Source organism: Carcharodon carcharias, chromosome 5, assembly GCF_017639515.1.
Source record: "Carcharodon carcharias isolate sCarCar2 chromosome 5, sCarCar2.pri, whole genome shotgun sequence".
Taxonomy (NCBI): domain Eukaryota; kingdom Metazoa; phylum Chordata; class Chondrichthyes; order Lamniformes; family Lamnidae; genus Carcharodon; species Carcharodon carcharias.
In genome coordinates, this window is record NC_054471.1 from 197,828,384 (window position 1) to 197,856,323 (window position 27,940).

General features: G+C 51.7%; 1 protein-coding gene across 2 annotated transcripts in view; it reads right to left on the minus strand.

The window, feature by feature from the left end:
- The window catches only part of msra (methionine sulfoxide reductase A), a 475,363-nt gene extending 449,283 nt beyond the window's left edge, over window positions 1–26,080 (minus strand). The window contains exon 1 of one of the 2 annotated variants that reach the window (XM_041188603.1): window positions 25,903–26,075. In XM_041188603.1, the coding sequence (XP_041044537.1) occupies window positions 25,903–26,020 (118 nt within the window). In that variant the 5' untranslated portion in view covers window positions 26,021–26,075. Of the gene's footprint in view, window positions 1–25,902 lie in introns of both variants that reach the window. The other variant, XM_041188605.1, reaches the window with a different exon arrangement.
- Between the last annotated feature and the right edge of the window lie 1,860 nt (window positions 26,081–27,940).

A 27,940-nucleotide genomic window follows, 5' to 3' on the forward strand; every position in this document is an offset into this window, starting at 1 on the left:
TGAGAAAGCTCTGGCTGGTAAAAGTAGGCAAATCCCAAGATATTCTGTAAGTATATCAATGGGAAGAGGATAAGTAGGGAAAGAGTAGGGCCCATTAAGGACCAAGGGGGCAATCTATGGGTGGAGCCAGAGGACATCGATAGAGCATTGAACGAATATTTCACATCCGTCTTCATCCAAGAGAATGAGGATGAAGGTATTGAACTCAGGGAGAGAGACTGTGAGGTTCTTGAGCAAATTGATATAGGGAGTGACAAGGTATTGGAGGTGTTGGCAGGCTTAAAAGTGGAAAGATCTCCAGGCCTGGATGATTTGTGTCCCAGACTGCTGAGGGAGGCAAGGGAGGAGGTCGCAGGGGCTCTGACCCAAACTTTTAATTACTCTCTGGCCACGGGGGAGGTGCCAGAGGACTGGAGAACAGCTGATGTGGTTCCGCTATTTAAGAAGGGTTGTAGAGATAAGCCAGGGAACTACAGGCCAGTGAGTCTCACGTCAGTGGTAGGGAAACTATTGGAGAAAATTCTGAAGGAGAGAATCTATCTCCACTTGGAGAGGCAAGGTTTGATCAGGGATAGTCAGCATGGCTTTGTCAGAGAGAGGTCATGCCTAACAAATGTGATTGAATGTTTTGAGGAGGTGACCAGGTGTGTAGATGAGGGGAGTGCAGCTGATGTAGTTTATATGGATTTCAGCAAAGCCTTTGACAAGGTCCCACATGGGAGACTTATAAAGATGGAAAATGCACATGGGATACAGGGTAATTTGATAAGGTGGATTCAAAATTGGCTTAGTTGTAGGAGACAGAGGGTGATGACAGAAGAAAAACAGAATTACCTGGAAAAACTCAGCAGGTCTGGCAGCATCTGGAGAAGAAAAGAGTTGACGTTTCAAATCCTCATGACCCTGATGACAGAAGGATGCTTTAGTGGAAGCCAGTCCAGTGGTGTACCACAGGGATCTGTGCTCGGTCCCCTATTATTTGTCATTTATATAAACGACATAGATGAATATGTGGGGGGTAGGATTAGTAAATTTGCAGATGATACAAAGATTGGCCATTTAACAGTGAGGTTAAGTGTCTTGGGCTACAGAAAGATATAGACGGGATGGTCAAATGGGCAGATAAGTGGCAGATGGAATTTAACCCTGAAAAGTATGAGGTGATACACTTTGGAAGGAGTAATTTGCCAAGGAAGTATTCAATGAATGGCATGGCACTAGGAAGTTCTGAGGAACAAACGGACCTTGGCGTGTGTGTCCATAGATCTCTGAAGGCAGAGGGGCATTTTAGTGGGGTGGTGAAAAAGGCATATGGGACACTTGCCTTTATCAATCGAGACATAGATTATAAAAGTAGGGAGGTCATGTTGGAGTTGTATAGAACCTTGGTGAGGCCACAGCTGGAGTACTGTGTGCAGTTCTAGTCGCCACATTAGAGGAAGGATGTGATTGCACTGGAGGGGGTGCAGAGGAGATTCACCAGGATGTTGCCTGGGATGAAACATTTAAGTTATGAAGAGAGGTTGGACAGACTTGGGTTGTTTTCGTTGGAGCAGAGAAGACTGAGGGGCGACCTGATCGAGGTGTACAAGATTATGAGGGGCATGGACAGGGTGGATAGGGAGCAGCTGTTCCCCTTAGTTGAAGGGTCAGTCACAAGGGGACATAAGTTCAAGGTGAGGGACAGGAGGTTTAGGGGGAGATGTGAGGAAAAACTTTTTTACCCAGAGGGTGGTGATGGTCTGGAATGTGCTGCCTGGGAGTGTGGTGGAGGCGGGTTGCCTCACATCCTTTAAAATGTACCTGGATGAGCACTTGGCACGTCATAACATTCAAGGCTATGGGCCAAGTGCTGGTAAATGGGATTAGGTAGGTAGGTCAGGTGTTTCCCATGTGTTGGTGCAGACTCGATGGGCCGAAGGGCCTCTTCTGCACTGTGTGATTCTGTGAAGAAGGACTCTTCAAGGTCATGAGGGCTGGGTATTCCATTGTTGTTTCCAGTGCCTAGGTCGATGCCAGGTGGTCCATCCAGTTTCATTCTTTTCTGACTTTTCTGCAGCACTTTAATACAACTGAGAGGCTTGCTAGGCTATTTCAAAGGGCATTTAAGAGTCAACCACATTGCTATGGGTCTGAAGTCATATGTCGGCCAAACCAGGTCAGATGGCAGATTTCCTTCCCTAAAGGACATTAGTGACCCAGATGGGTTTTTACAACAATCTGTCATGGCTTCATGGTCACCATTACTGAGACCATCTTTTAATTCCAGAGTTATTAATTGAATTTAAGAGAGACAGTAATTTAAGAGAGACAGTAGTCAGCAGAGTGAGAAGAGGGTGCTTTGCTTTGCAAGTTACCACAGCTGAAATGGGAGGGAGACGGTCGCTAGTTGAAGAGACACATTTGAGGAATTTGAACTCGTGCTCCGGAAGCGTTAGCCTGGTCTTCTGGATGATTAGTCCAGTGACATTACCAATGCGCCACCACCTCCCTCTTCCACACTTCTGCAGTCTGCCTGACATTAAGTCCGCGTGGTTTGATTGCTAGAGATCAAAGGAGAGTTAGATTGTTTCATTGAGAAGGAGATGCAAGGTATTTACACTTGAAGAAAAGGATAGCAGCCTCTGAGTTTACGAGTAGTCTCGGAGTCTCCCAAAGTCCCAGAAAAGTGTTGAGGGTACTGGCTTTTAAATAGTTGAGCTGTAAACAGTCCATTTACTTGTGAGATGAAAAATAATTGGGGTCAAGGATAATTAATTATCATTTCTGTCTAGATACAAGGTTAATGTGTTTCACATCGACACCAGGAGGAGGGCAGAGGAAGGTATTTTTGAGGTTACAGGTTTTCCTACAAATCAATGAATATCACAGGGCGAGACTGTTCTGTGTAGTTGGCAGAGAGAGAAGAGGCTGCTTGGCTTTGCAAGTTACCATAGCCAGAAGTGGGAGGGAGGCGGTCGCTAACTGAAGAAACGCATCCAGGAGCCATCTAAAGATTTCAGGAGATTCATCCTAACATGGCTAGGGAATAGAAGAATCATCAGAATAGGAGTTACTGCTGGTGCTGGATTTAACAAACTCTCCAAAAACTGGGGAAAGCGCCTGGGGACAGTCGCTTACTTACTACTTGGCGAAATGGCGATACCAATGAGAACCTGTTGGAAGCTGCTGGCAGCCGTGGACTTATTGCTAAAAGGATTGTAAATTCCAGGCAATGGTTAAGAAGTATACAAGGGGAATATCACTTTCTGATGTTTAAAGTATAAGTTGCCTGCAAAAAGAACATGGTGTTCAGCCATAGTGTTTTTAGTAATTTGTTACAGTAAAAGTTTCAAAACATGAAATCTTGTCATGTCATACTTTCAGCTAATAATGTTTAAAGCGATTTGAACTTCCAGATCTCTACAAAGATCATAAAATCATTAAAGCTATAATTGCGCAAATAGATAGTGAAAGTTTCTAGAATATGTGTTAGTAATAGTGGTTAAACTTCTTGAGATATTTTACAGTGTTAAAGGTATTATTTAAATGCAAGTTGTTGGTGTTGTTCAAGTAATATGGCAACTCCTTGGCAAAACCTGGCCTTACTTAGCAACATCATACCTACCCTACTTTGCATGCACCAATGAAAACCCATCTTTTGCTTCTAGCATCAGTACAACACATGTGATGTAAACTATCTGTAAATGCTCTGAAGAAGGGTTATACAGATTCAAAACATTAATTCTGTTTTTCTCTCCACAGATGCTGTCAGACCTGCTGAGATTTTCCAGCATTTTCTGTTTTTATTTCAGATTTCCAGCATTCACAGTGTTTCGCTTTTATATTATGATATAAACTATCATTGGGGTGACTAGTTTTTTGTATGTCTAACAAACCCATTGCATTCTGCATGAAATTAAAATGAAGATTCAAAATGTCTTCTGGATTCCAGAAATTGGGCTTTTATCTTCAACTTACATATAGAAAAGTGTTAACAAATCAGGAAAACATCGATTGGGTCTTGTGAACATCATGTGGTACTGCAGATATGGGGTTGTCAGAAATAAAAGCATTGAGCTACATTCCAAAAAAATTAAAGATTAATTAGATAAATAAACCTATTGCCAAACAAACATGAAAAGCTGGGTGTCAGGGCATTGGTAAGTAAAATTGAACTAAGCACAAATGCTGGAGGTGGATTTACAGGCTGTCGGTAAGGAGACACGCTCACTATTTGATGCTGTCAAGAGCAGAGAGTAGACACTTCCACCACTGGAAAAAACCAAAGTGGCCCAAAAATGGCTGTTTACAATATTTCCCTGGAGGTCTCATCAATTGCTCGCCTGAGTTATAGCAGGGTAAGCAGGAGAGTCCCATGGGGAATTTCAGGCCTTTTACCATTTTATGTTTTATTTAAACACAGAGATAAAAGCAAAGAACTGCAGATGCTGGAAATCCAAAACAAAAAACAAAAATACCTGGAAAAACTCAGCAGGTCTGGCAGCATCTGTGGAGAAGAGTACAGTTGACATTTCGAGTCCTCATGACCCTTCAACAGAACTAAGTAAAAATAGAAAAGGGGTGAAATATAAGCTGCTTTAAGGAGGGGTGGGGGGTTGGGACAAGAAGAGCTAGGTCTCCACCTATCACTGGCCCTCTACCCAGCTCTTCTTGTCCCAAACCTCCGCCCCCACCTTAAACCAGCTTATATTTCACCCCTTTTCTATTTTTACTTAGTTCAGTTGAAGGGTCATGAGGACTCGAAACGTTAACTGTGCTCCTCTCCGCAGATGCTGCCAGAGCTGCTGAGTTTTTCCAGGTATTTTTGTTTTTGTTTTGTGTTTTATTTCAGCCTGTGAATTCAGGAAGCTGTTTTCCATACAAAGGATTGTAAAGATCTGGAATTCTAGGCTGTGGATGCTAGATCAACTGATTGTTTCCAGGCTAAGATCAATCAATAATTGTTCAGCCAGGGCATCGAGGAATAGGAAACAAAGGTGGGCAAATGGAGCATTGTTACAGATCAGCCATGATTTAAATGAATGGTGGAACCAGCTCAAGTGGCTGAATGGATTACTTATGTTCCAATCTATGTGCCATACTTACTCAATTTTGTTTAAATTTCTACAAATTAATCTAGCTACTCGATTTGAACTGAGTTCAGCTTGAGTGCAGTATGGTAATAATATCCTTTTCCAGAGTGGCTGGGAGGGATAAAATTGCAGTGGGTACTAGCGATCTAGGACCTCTGTTCAGGGGACAGAAAACCAGAAGGCTACAGGTTTTGGTTCATAGGGAATGCAATCTTCACCCACTGGAAGTATTACAAGAGCACTAGAAAAGGCAACTGATCACTCAAATGACCCTAAATAAAATATCCACATTATACTGGAGTTGTGGCAACTTGTGAGAGATGCTTGTCCTGTCATAATGACAGAGTTTCTCTATAATAGGGTCTGCCTCCAATAATATTAAGAGGAAATTGGATAAGTTGTCAATAGTTAGAAGATGATTATGACCAGGAGTTTCCTTGGAGCCTGTCCTGCTCCACCACCATAACTTTGCTGGATGGGTAGTAGAAACTCTGGTTATACACACAACTTCCACTGTACCTCCGGTGAAGTTATGACATCCAACTGGAAGCAATTCCCATGAAATTCCTGGCTTATAATTAGTATCATGTAAACGGCATTTGAGCCAGACATCCATGCCTATGTCAGAAATACAAGAACTGCTACAACTGCAGCACAATATTCCTTTCTTTGTTAACTCATTGCTGAGACTTGGGCATCGCTGGCAAGGTTGGCATTTTTTGTCCATCTCTAAATCATTGAATGCTTGGCAATGTTAGGGGGCAGTCAAAAGTCAAACTTGATGTGGGACTACAGACCCATATAGGCAAGACTGCTAAGGATGGCAGGTTTCCTTCCCTAAAAGGACATTAGAGAGCCATTTGGTTTTTTAATGACAATCCAACAGCTTCATGGTCACTTTTACTGATATTAGCTTTAAAAAAAAAACACAGGTAATTCATGAAAGAAAGAAGGATCTGCATTTACATAATACTTTTCATGACCACTGGATAGCTCAAAGCACTTTACAGCCAATGAAGTAGTTTTTGAAAGTGTAGCCACTGTTGTAATGCAGCAGTCAGCTTGCCCACAGTAAACTCCCACAAACAGCAATGTGATAATGACCCCAAAATCTGCTTTTGTGATGGTGATTAAGAGACAAATGTCTGCCAGGGCACTGGGGATAATTCCTCTGTTCTTCGAAAAATTTAGTGTCTGATGCGAAAGTCAGTACCCCCAGCAGCGCAGCTAGTCCATGCTAGGACTTTAACTCCCGTTCTTTATAATATTATTCCAGCAGCACAGTTAATACACTGCCATGCCCAATTCTGTATTAAATCAAAAAAAGCTATGTGGATGAATCACCAAAGATTCGCACGTTGCTTATCCTGCATTTTGAACTCTATCTCAGATCATTACTTGGAACTCACTGATATACAAAAATTTACACTATTAGCCATCATCTCCTTCTGGTGATGATAATCGCCTGACACTTGTGTGGCACGAATGTTACTTGCCACTTGTCAGCCCAAGCCTGGATATTGTCCAGGTCTCGCTGCATTTGGACATGAACTGCTTCAGTGTCTGAGGAGTAGCAAATGGTTCTGAACATTGTGCAATCATCAGCAAACATCCCCACTTCTGATCTTCTGATGGAAGGAAGGTCATTGATGAAGCAGCTGAAGATGGTTGGGCTGAGGACACTACCCTGAGGGACTCCTGCAGTGATGTCCTGGAGCTGAGATATTGACCTTCAACAACCACAACCATCTTCCTTCGTGCTCGGTATGACCCCAACCAGTGGAGAGTTTTCCCCGATTCCCATTGACTCCAGTTTTGCTAGGGCTCCTTGATGCTACACTCGGTCAAATGCTGCCTTGATGTCAAGAGCAGTCACTCACACCTCTGCATAATTGTGGCTCTATATCTGTGTTAAAATATAATTTCTGAGCATATTAGAGCAACCTTTTGTTAGTCCAATGAGTTTTCCCAAAAAATCAAAATAAGAAATCAGATTACTTCACTTTGAATAGATACAGTACTGCATCCTTTCACCACATTAGCCCAGAATTCAGAAAGTGGAAGGATACTTCTGAAAGTTGCAGAAATGTCAGCTATTGATATTGTTTCTGCCACTGCAGAAATACAAGCACAGAATTTGAGCAGTGCATGATGCAAAATACAGGAGGAAATTAAAAATGGGAAGAACATCGCCAATAAGAAAAGTGCTAACATATGAACATTTCTATTTTAAAAGCTTATTAATCTATCAGAGCGCTCTCTACCTGTGACACTAAAAAAAACGTATTCATCCAGAAAGCCATCTGTGTATCCAATAGCATACAAACCACTCACATTTCTAGTTTCAGTGTTAAATGCAAGTAACTAAATGATAAATCTCCAACGCTGCAGACACCTTCCCCCTACCCACCCCACCCCAGAGACTTGTCAACCTGTTAACATTCTATTCAGCAATCCTTCTAGTGAGTGGATAAAGGTTTTGATAATCTAATAGCAATACAGAGAAAAAAAATACTTGAAGAAATTTAAGTTATTTTCCTTCAAAGTAGGACAACTAACTTTGAAATACTTGTCATTCCATACTTCCTATACCCTACACCTTCTTTTCACTTTAATATATTTTGAATTAAATTAATTGAAATGTAAATTTAGTTCAAGGGAAAATTGCAGCAAATTTATCACTGATAATTCAGTTTGCACTCATTATACTTGCCAGGTTTTGCATGAAACATCATCTCCACATTCAAAAGTTGATATATAAACTTGTAATAATTGGCTGCAATTTCCATGAGTTAATTGGGGTCATATAGGGACAAAAATTATTTCAAAACATTCAAAATTGAAGTGAATAAAGTACATTAAAGCTGATAACATTACAATTTTCAAAAAATATTTAAAAAATTAAATATCACACGACCCCTTCCAAAGAACTGACATCCCTTTGCATATTCATTGTTGTAGAGCAAAATAAGTTGAACTAAATACTGCCACAAATAATGCATTATACATTCATTATGCCTGTCGCAGAGGATCACTAAAACTTTAACATAAAGTTATTTTGGTAAATGCACTGTTGACGTACTTTCAACACAGAAATATTTCAAATAATATTGACAAAGCAAAACTACCCAAGAAAATATGAAGACAACTGTAAATTCTAAAGCAAGCTATCTCTTGCTATCCTTGTGGGTAACAATTACCATGGAAATGGAAACAGCAAGTTTAGGGGTTAGGTGAAAGACTTTGAGGGCCACATCTCCCCAGTGACCCCCCATCCCAAATTTAAACCAGGCAACTTGATTCTGATTGGTCAAGGAATTGCCCTGATGAATGAGTCAGCAAACTGTCACTTAGTTTGTTTAGCTGAAACAGGAGCAATGTGTGTATATGTTCTTTCTGTCTGCAAAGAACAGGGCCATGTGGAAGCTACCTACATTAATAATTAGGGCCCTGTTCTTTGCAGACAGAAAGAACTCGTATGCACATTCGCCGACTTATTCCTCAGGGCAAAGCCTTGACCAATCAGGATCAAGCTGCCTGGTTTAAATTTCAAACAATGTTTGGCAATTAACTGCCAGTCACCATAAATTGGTGCATTCTCCATGACAACGCCTCTACCAATCAGAGTACAGTCAGCACTCTCCTCTCATACAGGTGTTTTCCCCTTGTATTGATATTCTTTTGAAAGACCCTGATGACTGCAAGACAAAAAGCCTGACATGTCTCTTTTCTCAGCAATACACAAAATCTAAGTCTTAAACTCAGTTAACAATTTGACACTGAACCTAGGTACAGTAAAAAAAAATGTATTAAAAATTAAATTGACTAATTTTTCCACAATATTGACATGTTGAGTGTAATACTGGTGGCTTGACAACAGTGATAGAGGAAAGCCATTAACAGCAAAGGACCTGAAGATCCCATAATAGTTACCACAGCTACTATTTATTAAATGGCTTTTTCCCTCCAGCAGTGAATTACCAATGAACAACAAGCCCTCACTGAATGGAAACATGACAATATTGCCAATGGGAGAAGTATGTGCATCCACTACTATTATAGAAATTACAGCATAGAAGGCAGCCATTTAGTCCAGGGTACCCATGCTAGCCCCAGCTCTTCAACCATACACTTTCCCCATACACTTAAATAATCAAGTAGGCAAAATAGAAGAGATTTTCCTTGTCTTATTGCAAAAAAATATTCTGGGTCCATGTCTGTACACTCCCACGTCAGTTTCCAGATCTCTGCTGGCAGGAGGCACCACAACATTATAAAATACCTCATTGAGAAGTAAAATGTATGTCACACTTCTTGTGCTTTTTAGTTTGAAATTCTCCATCTCTCATTTTTAGTTTAAAATTTTCTATGTCTTGGTTATCTCTCTGGCTGTAGTGCTGACAATCATTTAGGTATTTTGAAATATAAGGTTAATTACATATGTTGTAAATGCAACCGGAAGTGAAGAAACATTATTTATTTTCTGGGAATCCATTAAGAGACACCTATTTCACTACTTCTGGGAAAACCTCTCACAAACTTTTCTAAGTTTTTTCATTGGAGATGTGCACCACTCTCCCACTTCCACACACCAAAATGTCTCCCCACAACACACTAGCTTAGTTGCTCTTAATGAATAACACCATTTTGATCTAGTGATGTTGGTAGAAAAGTATTTATACCCAAAACACCCAGTAACTATTTTTTTGTAGGGTTAAGTTAGTTTGTCTGTTTGAGGAGCCAGGTTGGTAAGACAGAGGCACAATCCCCAAAAACCAAACTCAACACCATCCATTCCTGTCACCTTGCTGCAATGTGCAGAGTTAGAAGTATCAAGCCAACACTACTTCTGATAACTGCAACTTTTTTTAGCACCATCATGGCAAGTTATCAGTAAATCTTGGGCGAGCCTAATGTCGATATACTGGTTCTGCATCCCTCTAACAAAGAGTAGATAACTCTAGTCTCCATTGAAATGCTGCATTCGGAGGATGCATAACATTATCTAAAGGGCAGGGAGGCAGCTCCGAGACCACTCAAAAGTCTAAAGAAAGCATTTAGGGGAAAAAAAATTCAAGTGGAAATTACAAGCTACAGGAAAAAAAAGGGGAAGAAAAGATCAAACACTTAGTCCTTGAATTGGTCAATTTTATGTGTACCTTTAAAAATTGATTTTTTTTCTATTCCTCTTACATTTTAATTGTATTCTCCCTAAAAGCTGTGCAGTCTCCTACCCAAGGAGACAAAAATGGTTGGAGCAATTGGATACTTCTTTCAGTTATGGTAGTTTTGAAACAAATTGATTGGTTTTATTTGGATTGACAGTTCCTGACTGTTAGCATTGTACTTGTTTCAGCATGTTCATCATTGATGATTAACCAATCAGATGCAAATGTGACAGCGACTTGGCACCTACAACACTGAATTATGATGGATGCATCAGGTGCCCAGGAAATCGGCTAATATTGTTAATTTGGACACTTGTTTTGATTCAATAATTCATGATTTTTAACCAATAGGAAACCCAAATTTGTCTGCCCTATGCCTCTGGCTATTAGTGGCCTACTTTAGTAGAATACATATAGGAAATAAATATTTAAAAGTAGAAAGAAATGCTGGCACTGTTAATGAAAGAAAGGCTTGCGTTTATATAGCAGCTTTCACAACCTTAGAATATCCCATAGTGCTATACATCTGATGAATATTTTTGAAATGTAGTTCCTGTTGTAATACAGGATGACAACCAATTTTCACACAGCCAGCTCCTTTCAACAGATAATCTGTTTTTGTGACTTTTATTGAGGGATAAATATTGGCCAGGACACAGAGTAACTGCCCTGACCTTCTTCAAAATAGCACCTTGGGATCTTTTATGTCCATCTGAAAGAGCCAATTGGACTTGGGTTTAATGTCTCATCTGTAAGGTGGTGCCTCTGAGAGTGCGGCATAACCTCAGTACTGCACCAAAGTTTTTTTGTGATTTTTGTGCTAAAGATTCTGGAGTGCCAACATGAAAAATTTGAAATGGAGAAGTGGATTGCAGTATTGCTTCAGTTTTTGACACTGAATGAGATGCAAGAATGAGGAACTAATTGCAGATTGTAGGGCAGGACGGAGTAAGATACAGAATGCAGATGGGGTAGGCTCTAAATGTAGTTATCCTGTTCAAGATATAAAAAGCATATCACCCCCAAAAACTGCTTTGATAGTATTTCCACATTATTGTATAGATCACAAATTTGAAACTGGAAGCAGTTAATAGATACTATCTAACTAGTTTAAGGGTAAAGATAGTGAATAATACTGATTAGCAACAAGCTGGGTACAATTTAACTCCCAGGAATGCTGATTTCAAGTCCACTGAGCCTTTCAGTGTGATATGCAACCAACATGAGAAAACATGTTTAAAATAGAGCGAAAAACTTTATTTAAAGCACAATGTGTTTGCAGATGACTTGAATGGATCTCCAGAAGAGCTGTTGTGTTAACCAAGTTCCTGTAGAAAACTGTTATATATGAATCTATTGTAACGCAACAAGGGCCTCATGAATGGACATACATCAATGTTCAGGTATGAGTCATGCTCACTTGGCAAGGTACCACAGCATCAGGAGAGAAGTCTTTCAAAAAAAAACCATGATATTGCTACCCTTTTAAATCCTACTGGCGATATCATTCTAAAGTTCAAATATAAATACACATGTCAAAAAAGTTAGCACTTTTTCCCAACCCAAAAACAAAAGTATTTTTTTTTTTTAAATGGCTTGGGATTTGGCAATCAGACAAAATAAAATCCAAGCATGTTTTTCCATCTCACATCGCACTGGATGACATAACACATCATGGTGCTCGTCAATGCCTCAGTGAAACGGATGTGAAACTGATGATGAATGGGGGGAATGAGTGATGGTGGGGGGGGGAGAGAGAGAGCGTGAGTGATGGTAGGGGGGGAGAGCGTGAGTGATGGTAGGGGGGGAGAGCGTGAGTGATGGTAGGGGGGGAGAGCGTGAGTGATGGTAGGGGGGGAGAGCGTGAGTGATGGTAGGGGGGGAGAGCGTGAGTGATGGTAGGGGGGGAGAGCGTGAGTGATGGTAGGGGGGGAGAGCGTGAGTGATGGTAGGGGGGGAGAGCGTGAGTGATGGTAGGGGGGGAGAGCGTGAGTGATGGTAGGGGGGGAGAGCGTGAGTGATGGTAGGGGGGGAGAGCGTGAGTGATGGTAGGGGGGGAGAGCGTGAGTGATGGTAGGGGGGGAGAGCGTGAGTGATGGTAGGGGGGGAGAGCGTGAGTGATGGTAGGGGGGGAGAGCGTGAGTGATGGTAGGGGGGGAGAGCGTGAGTGATGGTAGGGGGGGAGAGCGTGAGTGATGGTAGGGGGGAGAGCGTGAGTGATGGTAGGGGGGGAGAGCGTGAGTGATGGTAGGGGGGGAGAGCGTGAGTGATGGTAGGGGGGGAGAGCGTGAGTGATGGTAGGGGGGGGAGAGCGTGAGTGATGGTAGGGGGGGAGAGCGTGAGTGATGGTAGGGGGGGAGAGCGTGAGTGATGGTAGGGGGGGAGAGCGTGAGTGATGGTAGGGGGGGAGAGCGTGAGTGATGGTAGGGGGGGAGAGCGTGAGTGATGGTAGGGGGGGAGAGCGTGAGTGATGGTAGGGGGGGAGAGCGTGAGTGATGGTAGGGGGGGAGAGCGTGAGTGATGGTAGGGGGGGAGAGCGTGAGTGATGGTAGGGGGGGAGAGCGTGAGTGATGGTAGGGGGGAGGGAGAGCGTGAGTGATGGTAGGGGGGGAGAGCGTGAGTGATGGTAGGGGGGGGAGAGCGTGAGTGATGGTAGGGGGGGAGAGCGTGAGTGATGGTAGGGGGGGAGAGCGTGAGTGATGGTAGGGGGGGGAGAGCGTGAGTGATGGTAGGGGGGGGAGAGCGTGAGTGATGGTAGGGGGGGAGAGCGTGAGTGATGGTAGGGGGGGGAGAGCGTGAGTGATGGTAGGGGGGGAGAGCGTGAGTGATGGTAGGGGGGGAGAGCGTGAGTGATGGTAGGGGGGGAGAGCGTGAGTGATGGTAGGGGGGGAGAGCGTGAGTGATGGTAGGGGGGGAGAGCGTGAGTGATGGTAGGGGGGGAGAGCGTGAGTGATGGTAGGGGGGGGAGAGCGTGAGTGATGGTAGGGGGGGAGAGCGTGAGTGATGGTAGGGGGGGAGAGCGTGAGTGATGGTAGGGGGGGAGAGCGTGAGTGATGGTAGGGGGGGAGAGCGTGAGTGATGGTAGGGGGGAGAGCGTGAGTGATGGTAGGGGGGGGAGAGCGTGAGTGATGGTAGGGGGGGAGAGCGTGAGTGATGGTAGGGGGGGAGAGCGTGAGTGATGGTAGGGGGGGAGAGCGTGAGTGATGGTAGGGGGGAGAGCGTGAGTGATGGTAGGGGGGGAGAGCGTGAGTGATGGTAGGGGGGGAGAGCGTGAGTGATGGTAGGGGGGGAGAGCGTGAGTGATGGTAGGGGGGAGAGCGTGAGTGATGGTAGGGGGGGAGAGCGTGAGTGATGGTAGGGGGGGAGAGCGTGAGTGATGGTAGGGGGGGAGAGCGTGAGTGATGGTAGGGGGGGAGAGCGTGAGTGATGGTAGGGGGGGAGAGCGTGAGTGATGGTAGGGGGGGAGAGCGTGAGTGATGGTAGGGGGGGGGAGAGCGTGAGTGGATGGTAGGGGGGGAGAGCGTGAGTGATGGTAGGGGGGGAGAGCGTGAGTGATGGTAGGGGGGGAGAGCGTGAGTGATGGTAGGGGGGGAGAGCGTGAGTGATGGTAGGGGGGGAGAGCGTGAGTGATGGTAGGGGGGGGAGAGCGTGAGTGATGGTAGGGGGGGAGAGCGTGAGTGATGGTAGGGGGGGAGAGCGTGAGTGATGGTAGGGGGGGGGAGAGCGTGAGTGATGGTAGGGGGGGAGAGCGTGAGTGATGGTAGGGGGGGAGAGCGTGAGTGATGGTAGGGGGGAGAGCGTGAGTGATGGTAGGGGGGGAGAGCGTGAGTGATGGTAGGGGGGGAGAGCGTGAGTGATGGTAGGGGGGGAGAGCGTGAGTGATGGTAGGGGGGGAGAGCGTGAGTGATGGTAGGGGGGGAGAGCGTGAGTGATGGTAGGGGGGGAGAGCGTGAGTGATGGTAGGGGGGGAGAGCGTGAGTGATGGTAGGGGGGGAGAGCGTGAGTGATGGTAGGGGGGAGAGCGTGAGTGATGGTAGGGGGGGAGAGCGTGAGTGATGGTAGGGGGGGAGAGCGTGAGTGATGGTAGGGGGGGAGAGCGTGAGTGATGGTAGGGGGGGAGAGCGTGAGTGATGGTAGGGGGGGAGAGCGTGAGTGATGGTAGGGGGGGAGAGCGTGAGTGATGGTAGGGGGGGAGAGCGTGAGTGATGGTAGGGGGGAGAGCGTGAGTGATGGTAGGGGGGGAGAGCGTGAGTGATGGTAGGGGGGGAGAGCGTGAGTGATGGTAGGGGGGGAGAGCGTGAGTGATGGTAGGGGGGGGAGAGCGTGAGTGATGGTAGGGGGGGAGAGCGTGAGTGATGGTAGGGGGGGAGAGCGTGAGTGATGGTAGGGGGGGAGAGCGTGAGTGATGGTAGGGGGGGAGAGCGTGAGTGATGGTAGGGGGGAGAGCGTGAGTGATGGTAGGGGGGGAGAGCGTGAGTGATGGTAGGGGGGGAGAGCGTGAGTGATGGTAGGGGGGAGAGCGTGAGTGATGGTAGGGGGGAGAGCGTGAGTGATGGTAGGGGGGGAGAGCGTGAGTGATGGTAGGGGGGGAGAGCGTGAGTGATGGTAGGGGGGGAGAGCGTGAGTGATGGTAGGGGGGGAGAGCGTGAGTGATGGTAGGGGGGAGAGCGTGAGTGATGGTAGGGGGGGAGAGCGTGAGTGATGGTAGGGGGGGAGAGCGTGAGTGATGGTAGGGGGGGAGAGCGTGAGTGATGGTAGGGGGGAGAGCGTGAGTGATGGTAGGGGGGGAGAGCGTGAGTGATGGTAGGGGGGAGAGCGTGAGTGATGGTAGGGGGGGGAGAGCGTGAGTGATGGTAGGGGGGGAGAGCGTGAGTGATGGTAGGGGGGGAGAGCGTGAGTGATGGTAGGGGGGAGAGCGTGAGTGATGGTAGGGGGGAGAGCGTGAGTGATGGTAGGGGGGGGGAGAGCGTGAGTGATGGTAGGGGGGGAGGAGCGTGAGTGATGGTAGGGGGGGAGAGCGTGAGTGATGGTAGGGGGGGGAGAGCGTGAGTGATGGTAGGGGGGGAGAGCGTGAGTGATGGTAGGGGGGGGAGAGCGTGAGTGATGGTAGGGGGGGGAGAGCGTGAGTGATGGTAGGGGGGAGAGCGTGAGTGATGGTAGGGGGGGAGAGCGTGAGTGATGGTAGGGGGGGAGAGAGTGAGTGATGGTAGGGGGGGAGAGCGTGAGTGATGGTAGGGGGGGAGAGCGTGAGTGATGGTAGGGGGGGGGGGAGAGCGAGCGTGAGTGATGGTAGGGGGGGAGAGCGTGAGTGATGGTAGGGGGGGAGAGCGTGAGTGATGGTAGGGGGGGAGAGCGTGAGTGATGGTAGGGGGGGGGAGCGTGAGTGATGGTAGGGGGGGAGAGCGTGAGTGATGGTAGGGGGGGGAGAGCGTGAGTGATGGTAGGGGGGGGAGAGCGTGAGTGGGGTTGGGTAGGGGGGGAGAGCGTGAGTGATGGTAGGGGGGGAGAGCGTGAGTGATGGTAGGGGGGGAGAGAGTGAGTGATGGTAGGGGGGGAGAGAGCGTGAGTGATGGTAGGGGGGGAGAGCGTGAGTGATGGTAGGGGGGGAGAGCGTGAGTGATGGTAGGGGGGGAGAGCGTGAGTGATGGTAGGGGGGGAGAGCGTGAGTGATGGTAGGGGGGGAGAGCGTGAGTGATGGTAGGGGGGGAGAGAGCGTGAGTGATGGTAGGGGGGGAGAGCGTGAGTGATGGTAGGGGGGGAGAGCGTGAGTGATGGTAGGGGGGGAGAGCGTGAGTGATGGTAGGGGGGGAGAGCGTGAGTGATGGTAGGGGGGGAGAGCGTGAGTGATGGTAGGGGGGAGAGCGTGAGTGATGGTAGGGGGGGAGAGCGTGAGTGATGGTAGGGGGGGAGAGCGTGAGTGATGGTAGGGGGGGAGAGGTGAGTGATGGTAGGGGGGGAGAGCGTGAGTGATGGTAGGGGGGGAGAGCGTGAGTGATGGTAGGGGGGGGAGAGCGTGAGTGATGGTAGGGGGGGAGAGCGTGAGTGATGGTAGGGGGGGGGAGAGCGTGAGTGATGGTAGGGGGGGAGAGCGTGAGTGATGGTAGGGGGGGAGAGCGTGAGTGATGGTAGGGGGGGAGAGAGCGTGAGTGATGGTAGGGGGGGAGAGCGTGAGTGATGGTAGGGGGGGAGAGCGTGAGTGATGGTAGGGGGGGGGAGGAGCGCGTGAGTGATGGTAGGGGGGGAGAGCGTGAGTGATGGTAGGGGGGGAGAGCGTGAGTGATGGTAGGGGGGGAGAGCGTGAGTGATGGTAGGGGGGGAGAGCGTGAGTGATGGTAGGGGGGGAGAGCGTGAGTGATGGTAGGGGGGGAGAGCGTGAGTGATGGTAGGGGGGGAGAGCGTGAGTGATGGTAGGGGGGGAGAGCGTGAGTGATGGTAGGGGGGGAGAGCGTGAGTGATGGTAGGGGGGGAGAGCGTGAGTGATGGTAGGGGGGGAGAGCGTGAGTGATGGTAGGGGGGGGAGAGCGTGAGTGATGGTAGGGGGGGAGAGCGTGAGTGATGGTAGGGGGGGGAGAGCGTGAGTGATGGTAGGGGGGGAGAGCGTGAGTGATGGTAGGGGGGGAGAGCGTGAGTGATGGTAGGGGGGGGAGAGCGTGAGTGATGGTAGGGGGGGAGAGCGTGAGTGATGGTAGGGGGGGAGAGCGTGAGTGATGGTAGGGGGGGAGAGCGTGAGTGATGGTAGGGGGGGGAGAGCGTGAGTGATGGTAGGGGGGGAGAGCGTGAGTGATGGTAGGGGGGGAGAGCGTGAGTGATGGTAGGGGGGGAGAGCGTGAGTGATGGTAGGGGGGGAGAGAGCGTGAGTGATGGTAGGGGGGGAGAGCGTGAGTGATGGTAGGGGGGGAGAGCGTGAGTGATGGTAGGGGGGGAGAGCGTGAGTGATGGTAGGGGGGGAGAGCGTGAGTGATGGTAGGGGGGGGGAGCGTGAGTGATGGTAGGGGGGGGAGAGCGTGAGTGATGGTAGGGGGGGAGAGCGTGAGTGATGGTAGGGGGGGGAGAGCGTGAGTGATGGTAGGGGGGGAGAGCGTGAGTGATGGTAGGGGGGGAGAGCGTGAGTGATGGTAGGGGGGGAGAGCGTGAGTGATGGTAGGGGGGGAGAGCGTGAGTGATGGTAGGGGGGGAGAGCGTGAGTGATGGTAGGGGGGAGAGCGTGAGTGATGGTAGGGGGGGAGAGCGTGAGTGATGGTAGGGGGGGAGAGCGTGAGTGATGGTAGGGGGGGAGAGAGCGTGAGTGATGGTAGGGGGGGAGAGCGTGAGTGATGGTAGGGGGGAGAGCGTGAGTGATGGTAGGGGGGAGAGCGTGAGTGATGGTAGGGGGGGAGAGCGTGAGTGATGGTAGGGGGGGGAGAGCGTGAGTGATGGTAGGGGGGAGAGCGTGAGTGATGGTAGGGGGGAGAGCGTGAGTGATGGTAGGGGGGAGAGCGTGAGTGATGGTAGGGGGGGAGAGCGTGAGTGATGGTAGGGGGGGGAGAGCGTGAGTGATGGTAGGGGGGAGAGCGTGAGTGATGGTAGGGGGGAGAGCGTGAGTGATGGTAGGGGGGGAGAGCGTGAGTGATGGTAGGGGGGGAGAGCGTGAGTGATGGTAGGGGGGAGAGCGTGAGTGATGGTAGGGGGGGAGAGCGTGAGTGATGGTAGGGGGGGGAGAGAGCGTGAGTGATGGTAGGGGGGAGAGCGTGAGTGTGAGTGATGGTAGGGGGGAGAGCGTGAGTGATGGTAGGGGGGAGAGCGTGAGTGATGGTAGGGGGGGAGAGCGTGAGTGATGGTAGGGGGGAGAGCGTGAGTGATGGTAGGGGGGGAGAGCGTGAGTGATGGTAGGGGGGGAGAGCGTGAGTGATGGTAGGGGAGAGCGTGAGTGATGGTAGGGGGGGGGGGAGAGCGTGAGTGATGGTAGGGGGGAGAGCGTGAGTGATGGTAGGGGGGGAGAGCGTGAGTGATGGTAGGGGGGAGAGCGTGAGTGATGGTAGGGGGGGAGAGCGTGAGTGATGGTAGGGGGGGAGAGCGTGAGTGATGGTAGGGGGGAGAGCGTGAGTGATGGTAGGGGGGGAGAGCGTGAGTGATGGTAGGGGGGAGAGCGTGAGTGATGGTAGGGGGGAGAGCGTGAGTGATGGTAGGGGGGGAGAGCGTGAGTGATGGTAGGGGGGGAGAGCGTGAGTGATGGTAGGGGGGGAGAGCGTGAGTGATGGTAGGGGGGAGAGAGCGTGAGTGATGGTAGGGGGGAGAGAGCGTGAGTGATGGTAGGGGGGGAGAGCGTGAGTGATGGTAGGGGGGGAGAGCGTGTGAGTGATGGTAGGGGGGGAGAGCGTGAGTGATGGTAGGGGGGGAGAGCGTGAGTGATGGTAGGGGGGGAGAGCGTGAGTGATGGTAGGGGGGGAGAGCGTGAGTGATGGTAGGGGGGGAGAGCGTGGGGAGAGCGTGAGTGATGGTAGGGGGGGAGAGCGTGAGTGATGGTAGGGGGGGAGAGCGTGAGTGATGGTAGGGGGGGGAGAGCGTGAGTGATGGTAGGGGGGGAGAGCGTGAGTGAGTGATGGTAGGGGGGGAGAGCGTGAGTGATGGTAGGGGGGAGAGCGTGAGTGATGGTAGGGGGGGAGAGCGTGAGTGATGGTAGGGGGGGAGAGCGTGAGTGATGGTAGGGGGGGAGAGCGTGAGTGATGGTAGGGGGGGAGAGCGTGAGTGATGGTAGGGGGGGAGAGCGTGAGTGATGGTAGGGGGGGGGAGAGCGTGAGTGATGGTAGGGGGGGAGAGCGTGAGTGATGGTAGGGGGGGAGAGCGTGAGTGATGGTAGGGGGGGAGAGCGTGAGTGATGGTAGGGGGGGGGAGAGCGTGAGTGATGGTAGGGGGGGAGAGCGTGAGTGATGGTAGGGGGGGAGAGCGTGAGTGATGGTAGGGGGGGAGAGCGTGAGTGATGGTAGGGGGGGAGAGCGTGAGTGATGGTAGGGGGGGGAGAGCGTGAGTGATGGTAGGGGGGGAGAGCGTGAGTGATGGTAGGGGGGGAGAGCGTGAGTGATGGTAGGGGGGGGGAGAGCGTGAGTGATGGTAGGGGGGGAGAGCGTGAGTGATGGTAGGGGGGGAGAGCGTGAGTGATGGTAGGGGGGGAGAGCGTGAGTGATGGTAGGGGGGGAGAGCGTGAGTGATGGTAGGGGGGGAGAGCGTGAGTGATGGTAGGGGGGGAGAGCGTGAGTGATGGTAGGGGGGGAGAGCGTGAGTGATGGTAGGGGGGGAGAGCGTGAGTGATGGTAGGGGGGGAGAGAGCGTGAGTGATGGTAGGGGGGGAGAGCGTGAGTGATGGTAGGGGGGGAGAGCGTGAGTGATGGTAGGGGGGGAGAGCGTGAGTGATGGTAGGGGGGGAGAGCGTGAGTGATGGTAGGGGGGGAGAGCGTGAGTGATGGTAGGGGGGGAGAGCGTGAGTGATGGTAGGGGGGGAGAGCGTGAGTGATGGTAGGGGGGGAGAGCGTGAGTGATGGTAGGGGGGGAGAGCGTGAGTGATGGTAGGGGGGGAGAGCGTGAGTGATGGTAGGGGGGGAGAGCGTGAGTGATGGTAGGGGGGGAGAGCGTGAGTGATGGTAGGGGGGGAGAGCGTGAGTGATGGTAGGGGGGGAGAGCGTGAGTGATGGTAGGGGGGGAGAGCGTGAGTGATGGTAGGGGGGGAGAGCGTGAGTGATGGTAGGGGGGGAGAGCGTGAGTGATGGTAGGGGGGGAGAGCGTGAGTGATGGTAGGGGGGGAGAGCGTGAGTGATGGTAGGGGGGGAGAGCGTGAGTGATGGTAGGGGGGGAGAGCGTGAGTGATGGTAGGGGGGGAGAGCGTGAGTGATGGTAGGGGGGGGGAGAGTGAGTGATGGTAGGGGGGGAGAGCGTGAGTGATGGTAGGGGGGGAGAGCGTGAGTGATGGTAGGGGGGGGAGAGCGTGAGTGATGGTAGGGGGGGAGAGCGTGAGTGATGGTAGGGGGGGAGAGCGTGAGTGATGGTAGGGGGGGAGAGCGTGAGTGATGGTAGGGGGGGAGAGCGTGAGTGATGGTAGGGGGGGAGAGCGTGAGTGATGGTAGGGGGGGGAGAGCGTGAGTGATGGTAGGGGGGGAGGGAGAGCGTGAGTGATGGTAGGGGGGGAGAGCGTGAGTGATGGTAGGGGGGGGAGAGCGTGAGTGATGGTAGGGGGGGAGAGCGTGAGTGATGGTAGGGGGGGAGAGCGTGAGTGATGGTAGGGGGGGAGAGCGTGAGTGATGGTAGGGGGGGAGAGCGTGAGTGATGGTAGGGGGGGGAGAGCGTGAGTGATGGTAGGGGGGGAGAGCGTGAGTGATGGTAGGGGGGGAGAGCGTGAGTGATGGTAGGGGGGGGAGAGAGCGTGAGTGATGGTAGGGGGGGAGAGCGTGAGTGATGGTAGGGGGGGAGAGCGTGAGTGATGGTAGGGGGGGAGAGCGTGAGTGATGGTAGGGGGGGAGAGCGTGAGTGATGGTAGGGGGGGAGAGCGTGAGTGATGGTAGGGGGGGAGAGCGTGAGTGATGGTAGGGGGGGAGAGCGTGAGTGATGGTAGGGGGGGAGAGCGTGAGTGATGGTAGGGGGGGGGAGAGCGTGAGTGATGGTAGGGGGGGAGAGCGTGAGTGATGGTAGGGGGGGAGAGCGTGAGTGATGGTAGGGGGGGGAGAGCGTGAGTGATGGTAGGGGGGGAGAGCGTGAGTGATGGTAGGGGGGGAGAGCGTGAGTGATGGTAGGGGGGGAGAGCGTGAGTGATGGTAGGGGGGGAGAGCGTGAGTGATGGTAGGGGGGGAGAGCGTGAGTGATGGTAGGGGGGGAGAGCGTGAGTGATGGTAGGGGGGGAGAGCGTGAGTGATGGTAGGGGGGGAGAGCGTGAGTGATGGTAGGGGGGGAGAGCGTGAGTGATGGTAGGGGGGGAGAGCGTGAGTGATGGTAGGGGGGGAGAGCGTGAGTGATGGTAGGGGGGGAGAGCGTGAGTGATGGTAGGGGGGGAGAGCGTGAGTGATGGTAGGGGGGGAGAGAGCGTGAGTGATGGTAGGGGGGGAGAGCGTGAGTGATGGTAGGGGGGGAGAGCGTGAGTGATGGTAGGGGGGGAGAGCGTGAGTGATGGTAGGGGGGGAGAGCGTGAGTGATGGTAGGGGGGGAGAGCGTGAGTGATGGTAGGGGGGGAGAGCGTGAGTGATGGTAGGGGGGGGAGAGCGTGAGTGATGGTAGGGGGGGAGAGCGTGAGTGATGGTAGGGGGGGAGAGCGTGAGTGATGGTAGGGGGGGAGAGCGTGAGTGATGGTAGGGGGGGAGAGAGCGTGAGTGATGGTAGGGGGGGAGAGCGTGAGTGATGGTAGGGGGGGAGAGCGTGAGTGATGGTAGGGGGGGAGAGCGTGAGTGATGGTAGGGGGGGAGAGCGTGAGTGATGGTAGGGGGGGAGAGCGTGAGTGATGGTAGGGGGGGAGAGCGTGAGTGATGGTAGGGGGGGAGAGCGTGAGTGATGGTAGGGGGGGAGAGCGTGAGTGATGGTAGGGGGGGAGAGCGTGAGTGATGGTAGGGGGGAGAGCGTGAGTGATGGTAGGGGGGGAGAGCGTGAGTGATGGTAGGGGGGGAGAGCGTGAGTGATGGTAGGGGGGAGAGCGTGAGTGATGGTAGGGGGGAGAGCGTGAGTGATGGTAGGGGGGAGAGCGTGAGTGATGGTAGGGGGGGGAGAGCGTGAGTGATGGTAGGGGGGAGAGCGTGAGTGATGGTAGGGGGGAGAGCGTGAGTGATGGTAGGGGGGAGAGCGTGAGTGATGGTAGGGGGGAGAGCGTGAGTGATGGTAGGGGGGAGAGCGTGAGTGATGGTAGGGGGGAGAGAGCGTGAGTGATGGTAGGGGGGGAGAGCGTGAGTGATGGTAGGGGGGAGAGCGTGAGTGATGGTAGGGGGGAGAGCGTGAGTGATGGTAGGGGGGAGAGCGTGAGTGATGGTAGGGGGGAGAGCGTGAGTGATGGTAGGGGGGGAGAGCGTGAGTGATGGTAGGGGGGAGAGCGTGAGTGATGGTAGGGGGGAGAGCGTGAGTGATGGTAGGGGGGGAGAGCGTGAGTGATGGTAGGGGGGAGAGCGTGAGTGATGGTAGGGGGGAGAGCGTGAGTGATGGTAGGGGGGGAGAGCGTGAGTGATGGTAGGGGGGAGAGCGTGAGTGATGGTAGGGGGGGAGAGCGTGAGTGATGGTAGGGGGGGAGAGCGTGAGTGATGGTAGGGGGGAGAGCGTGAGTGATGGTAGGGGGGAGAGCGTGAGTGATGGTAGGGGGGAGAGCGTGAGTGATGGTAGGGGGGAGAGCGTGAGTGATGGTAGGGGGGAGAGCGTGAGTGATGGTAGGGGGGAGAGCGTGAGTGATGGTAGGGGGGAGAGCGTGAGTGATGGTAGGGGGGGAGAGCGTGAGTGATGGTAGGGGGGGAGAGCGTGAGTGATGGTAGGGGGGAAGAGCGTGAGTGATGGTAGGGGGGGAGAGGTGAGTGATGGTAGGGGGGGAGAGCGTGAGTGATGGTAGGGGGGGAGAGCGTGAGTGATGGTAGGGGGGAGAGCGTGAGTGATGGTCGGGGGGGAGGCGTGAAGGATGGTAGGGGGAGGAGAGCGTGAGTGATGGTAGGGGGGAGAGCGTGAGTGATGGTAGGGGGGAGGTGAGCGTGAGTGATGGTAGGGGGGGAGAGCGTGAGTGATGGTAGGGGGGAGAGCGTGAGTGATGGTAGGGGGGAGAGCGTGAGTGATGGTAGGGGGGAGAGCGTGAGTGATGGTAGGGGGGAGAGCGTGAGTGATGGTAGGGGGGAGAGCGTGAGTGATGGTAGGGGGGGAGAGCGTGAGTGATGGTAGGGGGGAGAGCGTGAGTGATGGTAGGGGGGGAGATCGTGAGTGATGGTAGGGGGGAGAGCGTGAGTGATGGTAGGGGGGGAGAGCGTGAGTGATGGTAGGGGGAGCTCGTGAGTGATGGTAGGGGGGAGAGCGTGAGTGATGGTAGGGGGGAGAGCGTGAGTGATGGTAGGGGGCGAGAGCGTGAGTGATGGTAGGGGGGAGAGCGTGAGTGATGGTAGGGGGGCGAGAGCGTGAGTGATGGTAGGGGGAGAGGTGAGTGATGGTAGGGGGCGAGAGCGTGAGTGATGGTAGGGGGGGAGAGCGTGAGTGATGGTAGGGGGGGAGAGCGTGAGTGATGGTAGGGGGAGAGAGAGCGTGAGTGATGGTAGGAGGGGAGAGCGTGAGTGATGGTAGGGGGGGAGAGCGTGAGTGATGGTAGGGGGAGAGCGTGCGTGATGGTAGGGGGGAGAGCGTGAGTGATGGTAGGGGGGAGAGCGGTGAGTGATGGTAGGGGGGAGAGCGTGAGTGATGGTAGGGGGGGAGAGCGTGAGTGATGGTAGGGGGGAGAGCGTGAGTGATGGTAGGAGGGGGAGAAGCGAGTGATGGTAGGGGGGAAGAGCGTGAGTGATGGTCGGGGGGAGGCGTGAGTGATGGTAGGGGGAGAGCGTGAGTGATGGTAGGGGGGGGAGAGCGTGAGTGATGGTAGGGGGGAGAGCGTGAGTGATGGTAGGGGGGAGGAGAGCGTGAGTGATGGTAGGGGGGAGAGCGTGAGTGCTGGTAGGGGGGAGAGCTTGAGTGATGGTAGGGGGGAGAGCGTGAGTGATGGTAGGGGGGAGAGCGTGAGTGATGGTAGGGGGGAGAGAGTGAGTGATGGTAGGGGGGGGAGAGCGTGAGTGATGGTAGGGGGGAGAGCGTGAGTGATGGTAGGGGGGAGAGCGTGAGTGATGGTAGGGGGGAGAGCGTGAGTGATGGTAGGGGGGAGAGCGTGAGTGGAGGGGGGAGAGCGTGAGTGGAGGGGGGAGAGCGTGAGTGGAGGGGGGAGAGCGTGAGTGAAGGGGGGAGAGTGTGAGTGAAGGGAGGGGGGGAGAGAGTGAGTGAAGGGAGGGAGTAAGAATGTGAAGGGGGGAGGGAGAGTGAAGGGGGGGAGTGAGTGAGTGAAGGGGGAGTGTGAGTGAAGGGGGGAGTGAGTGAGTAAAGGAGTGAGAGTGAAGGGGGGAGTGAGTGAGTAAAGGGGGAGTGAGAGTGAAGGGGGGAGTGAGTGAGTAAAGGGGGAGTGAGAGTGAAGGGGGAGTGAGTGAGTAAAGGGGGAGTGAGTGAGTAAAGGGGGAGTGAGTGAGTAAAGGGGGAGTGAGTGAGTAAAGGGGGAGTGAGTGAGTAAAGGGGGAGTGAGTGAGTAAAGGGGGAGTGAGTGAGTAAAGGGGGAGTGAGTGAGTAAAGGGGGAGTGAGTGAGTAAAGGGGGAGTGAGTGAGTAAAGGGGGAGTGAGTGAGTAAAGGGGGAGTGAGTGAGTAAAGGGGGAGTGAGAGTGAAGGGGGGAGTGTGAGTGAGGCGGGAGTGAGAGTGAAGGGGGAGTGAGTGAGTAAAGGGGGAGTGAGAGTGAAGGGGGGAGTGTGAGTGAGGCGGGAGTGAGAGTGAAGGGGGAGTGAGTGAGTAAAGGGGGAGTGAGAGTGAAGGGGGGAGTGTGAGTGAGGCGGGAGTGAGAGTGAAGGGGGAGTGTGAGTGAGGCGGGAGTGAGAGTGAAGGGGGAGTGTGAGTGAGGCGGGAGTGAGAGTGAAGGGGGGAGTGTGTGAGGCGGGAGTGAGAGTGAAGGGGGAGTGAGTGAGTAAAGGGGGAGTGAGAGTGAAGGGGGGAGTGTGTGTGAGGCGGGAGTGAGAGTGAAGGGGGAGTGAGTGAGTGAAGGGGGTGAAGCAATGGGTCACGTTGGAAGTTGTAACCCACCCACACACACCCCCTCCCACACCCACACACACACACACCCCCTCCCACACCCCCTGTCCCACACCCCCCCTCCCACACCCCCCCCACACCCCCTCCCACACCCACACACACACACACCCCCTCCCACACCCCCTGTCCCACACCCCCCCTCCCACACCCCCCCCACACCCCCTCCCACACCCACACACACACACACCCCCTCCCACACCCCCCCCACACCCCCTCCCACACCCACACACACACACACACACCCTCACGCTCCCAGCTGCGGAACCCTCTGGTTGGGCGGCTGCGTGGGATTGAGTTGGAATGGAAGCTGCTGCGGGCAGAGAGTGAGAGTGAGAGTGAGAGTGAGCCCGAGCTGCGAGCTCCGGGAGCCGGGCAGGAGGAGACGGCGGCGGCGGCGGCGGCGGCTGCTACAGACCCAGACAGACAGAGACAGAGACAGAGACAGAAACAGACAGAGACAGAGACACAGAGACAGACAGAGACAGAGACACAGAGACAGACAGAGACACAGAGACAGACAGAGACAGACACAGAGACAGACAGAGACAGACACAGAGACAGACAGAGACAGACAGACACAGAGACAGACACAGAGACAGACACAGAGACAGACACAGACAGACAGAGACAGACACAGACAGACAGAGACAGACAGAGACAGGCTGCGGAACTGAGGCTCCGCCTCCTACACTCGCTACTTATACTGACACATTATCGCGATTCTGCCTCTCTCCGCTCAGCGGGGGGGGGGGGGTCAGGGCCAATCACATTCTCCTTTTCATGTCTCTCTCTCTCTCTCTCCCCCCCCCCACCCCCCCAAAAAAAATATAAAGACACTGTGAGCCGCATCATCTAATGAGAAGTTGGACCGAGTACCTGAAACTTTCAGCGCTTCGCTCCTCCCGGGACAAGCTCGCTCTTTCGATAGCATTTGAACTGGGAGAGCCATGACAAACCCGATTCTGTCCAGTAGGAAACGTTGCCAGATCCGCATCTCTGGCAAGAAAAATCATGTGAGAAAGTTCAGCAGAGCCCAGCCCAGAGTGAGGCCCGTGTAATCTTTACACAGGTCACGCCTTGCCCTTCCTGACCCTGCAGCTGCATAGAATCTGCTTTATGCATTCTCTCTTTTTTTTTCCAGAAAGGATTTTTTTGTTGTTGTTGTTTATTAACAAAGGTTTTTTATTTAGGGTAAAAATACTTTGTGAAACTTTATTACGCAGCGACTGGAACGCCAGCTCTTCTCTCCACCCACCCCATTTTGCCAATCTTGACTCCTTACTGAGAGCCTGCACCTTTTTTTCCTGCCTCTTCTCTCCCGATGCACAACTGCCACACTCAAAAGTCCATCTTCCTCAAAACCCACAAAGTCCACCCCTGCAGAACCATTCCTTTGCGCTGATGTATTGGAACACAAGTGTGTAGTCTAAAGGAATGAATGTAGAATATTCACATGCTGCCTTAATAAAAGAGATAATATCACACATACTGTACTTAAACGAAGCTGCTTATTTGCAAAGAGCTATTGTCAATGCCTCATATTTGGCTGGAAGCTCTGCACATACACCACATTAGCCCATGTGTTGCACCCCCTTCCTACCATTGTCATGCCACAATCCCAAGTGTTCCTGTGGCCCAGTTTCCCATCCACCTACACTGCCATCCCTTCCAACTATTACGAGACTTTAACAGCTCCTTCCCCATGCTAGTGCACCCCATAATCTGACTCTCAGTTCTCCCAGATTGTTGCACCCTGTCCAGTGCTCCTTCCCCAGACTGCAGGACCACCATTCCTCCCATACCAACCCATACAGCCTTCACTACCTGCTACTCTGTCCCAGAATTGCTACCTTAGTTTTTGCAACCTACCAATTCAAATAACTAGAACATTGCTCTCACCTTTTTCATGTACACATGAACATTAAAAAAATACATAAATTTAATTACATAATTGAACAAACATTAAACTTATGAAGGTTTATACTGTTCGTGCAAATGTGCGTAACCTCAAAAAAAATTATCAGAACCCTCCTTCAGTACTGTGTAATAAAAATGCAATTCAACTTGATCCTGATCATGACTGTAAATTTCATAATATAAAACAGTTTACAGTTGCCACAGGAGATCTGCTGATAAAATATGATATATTTTGCATAGAGTGTAAGTGTAATATATCTCCTGTAACATATTCCTCTCACACCTGTTTGTTAAGCTTAAATTTGTATTATCCTTCCCTCTTATTGAATCCTGCTAAGTCAGCTTCTAAGGCAGGTGACACTGTCATGTTATTCTCCATGTCTGGGTGAGGCCTGTAGAAAATTGGGTCACTTTCCCAGTGCAAGTCATTCTACTGCTTTAATGAAGAGCTGTTTTTCATATCGCACTGCGATATTATTACTGATTTTGAGATCCAGGTGGGCCCACGCTTAACATGTTTATATGACTTTCCTTTGTCCATTTTTAAGAATAGAAGCATTAAAAAATATGGAAGAGGGGAGGCTATTTGGCCTATCATGTCCTTGTCAGCCCAGCCAAATCCCACCTTCCATGGTTATAGGTTACACCATTTCAAGTACTTTTCAAGTATTTTCAACTGCGACGAGGGTTTCTGCTTCTACCATCCTTTCAGCTCCAGACCCCAACATGTTCTGCGTGAAAAAATGCCTCATAATCTCCCCTCTAATCCTTCTGCCAGTTAATTTAAATCTATGGTCCCTGGTTATTGACCTTGCCACTAACAAAAATAGGTCCTTCCTATCCACTCTATCTTGGTACCATATTAATTCGCTTTTATTAAACGTCCCCTCAACCACCTCTACTCAATGGAGTTTAATTGAATAATAACCAATTTAAAGTAAATTGGTAATGCTTGTGTTAAAATATTGGACCAAGAACTATCAAACAGACATGTCAA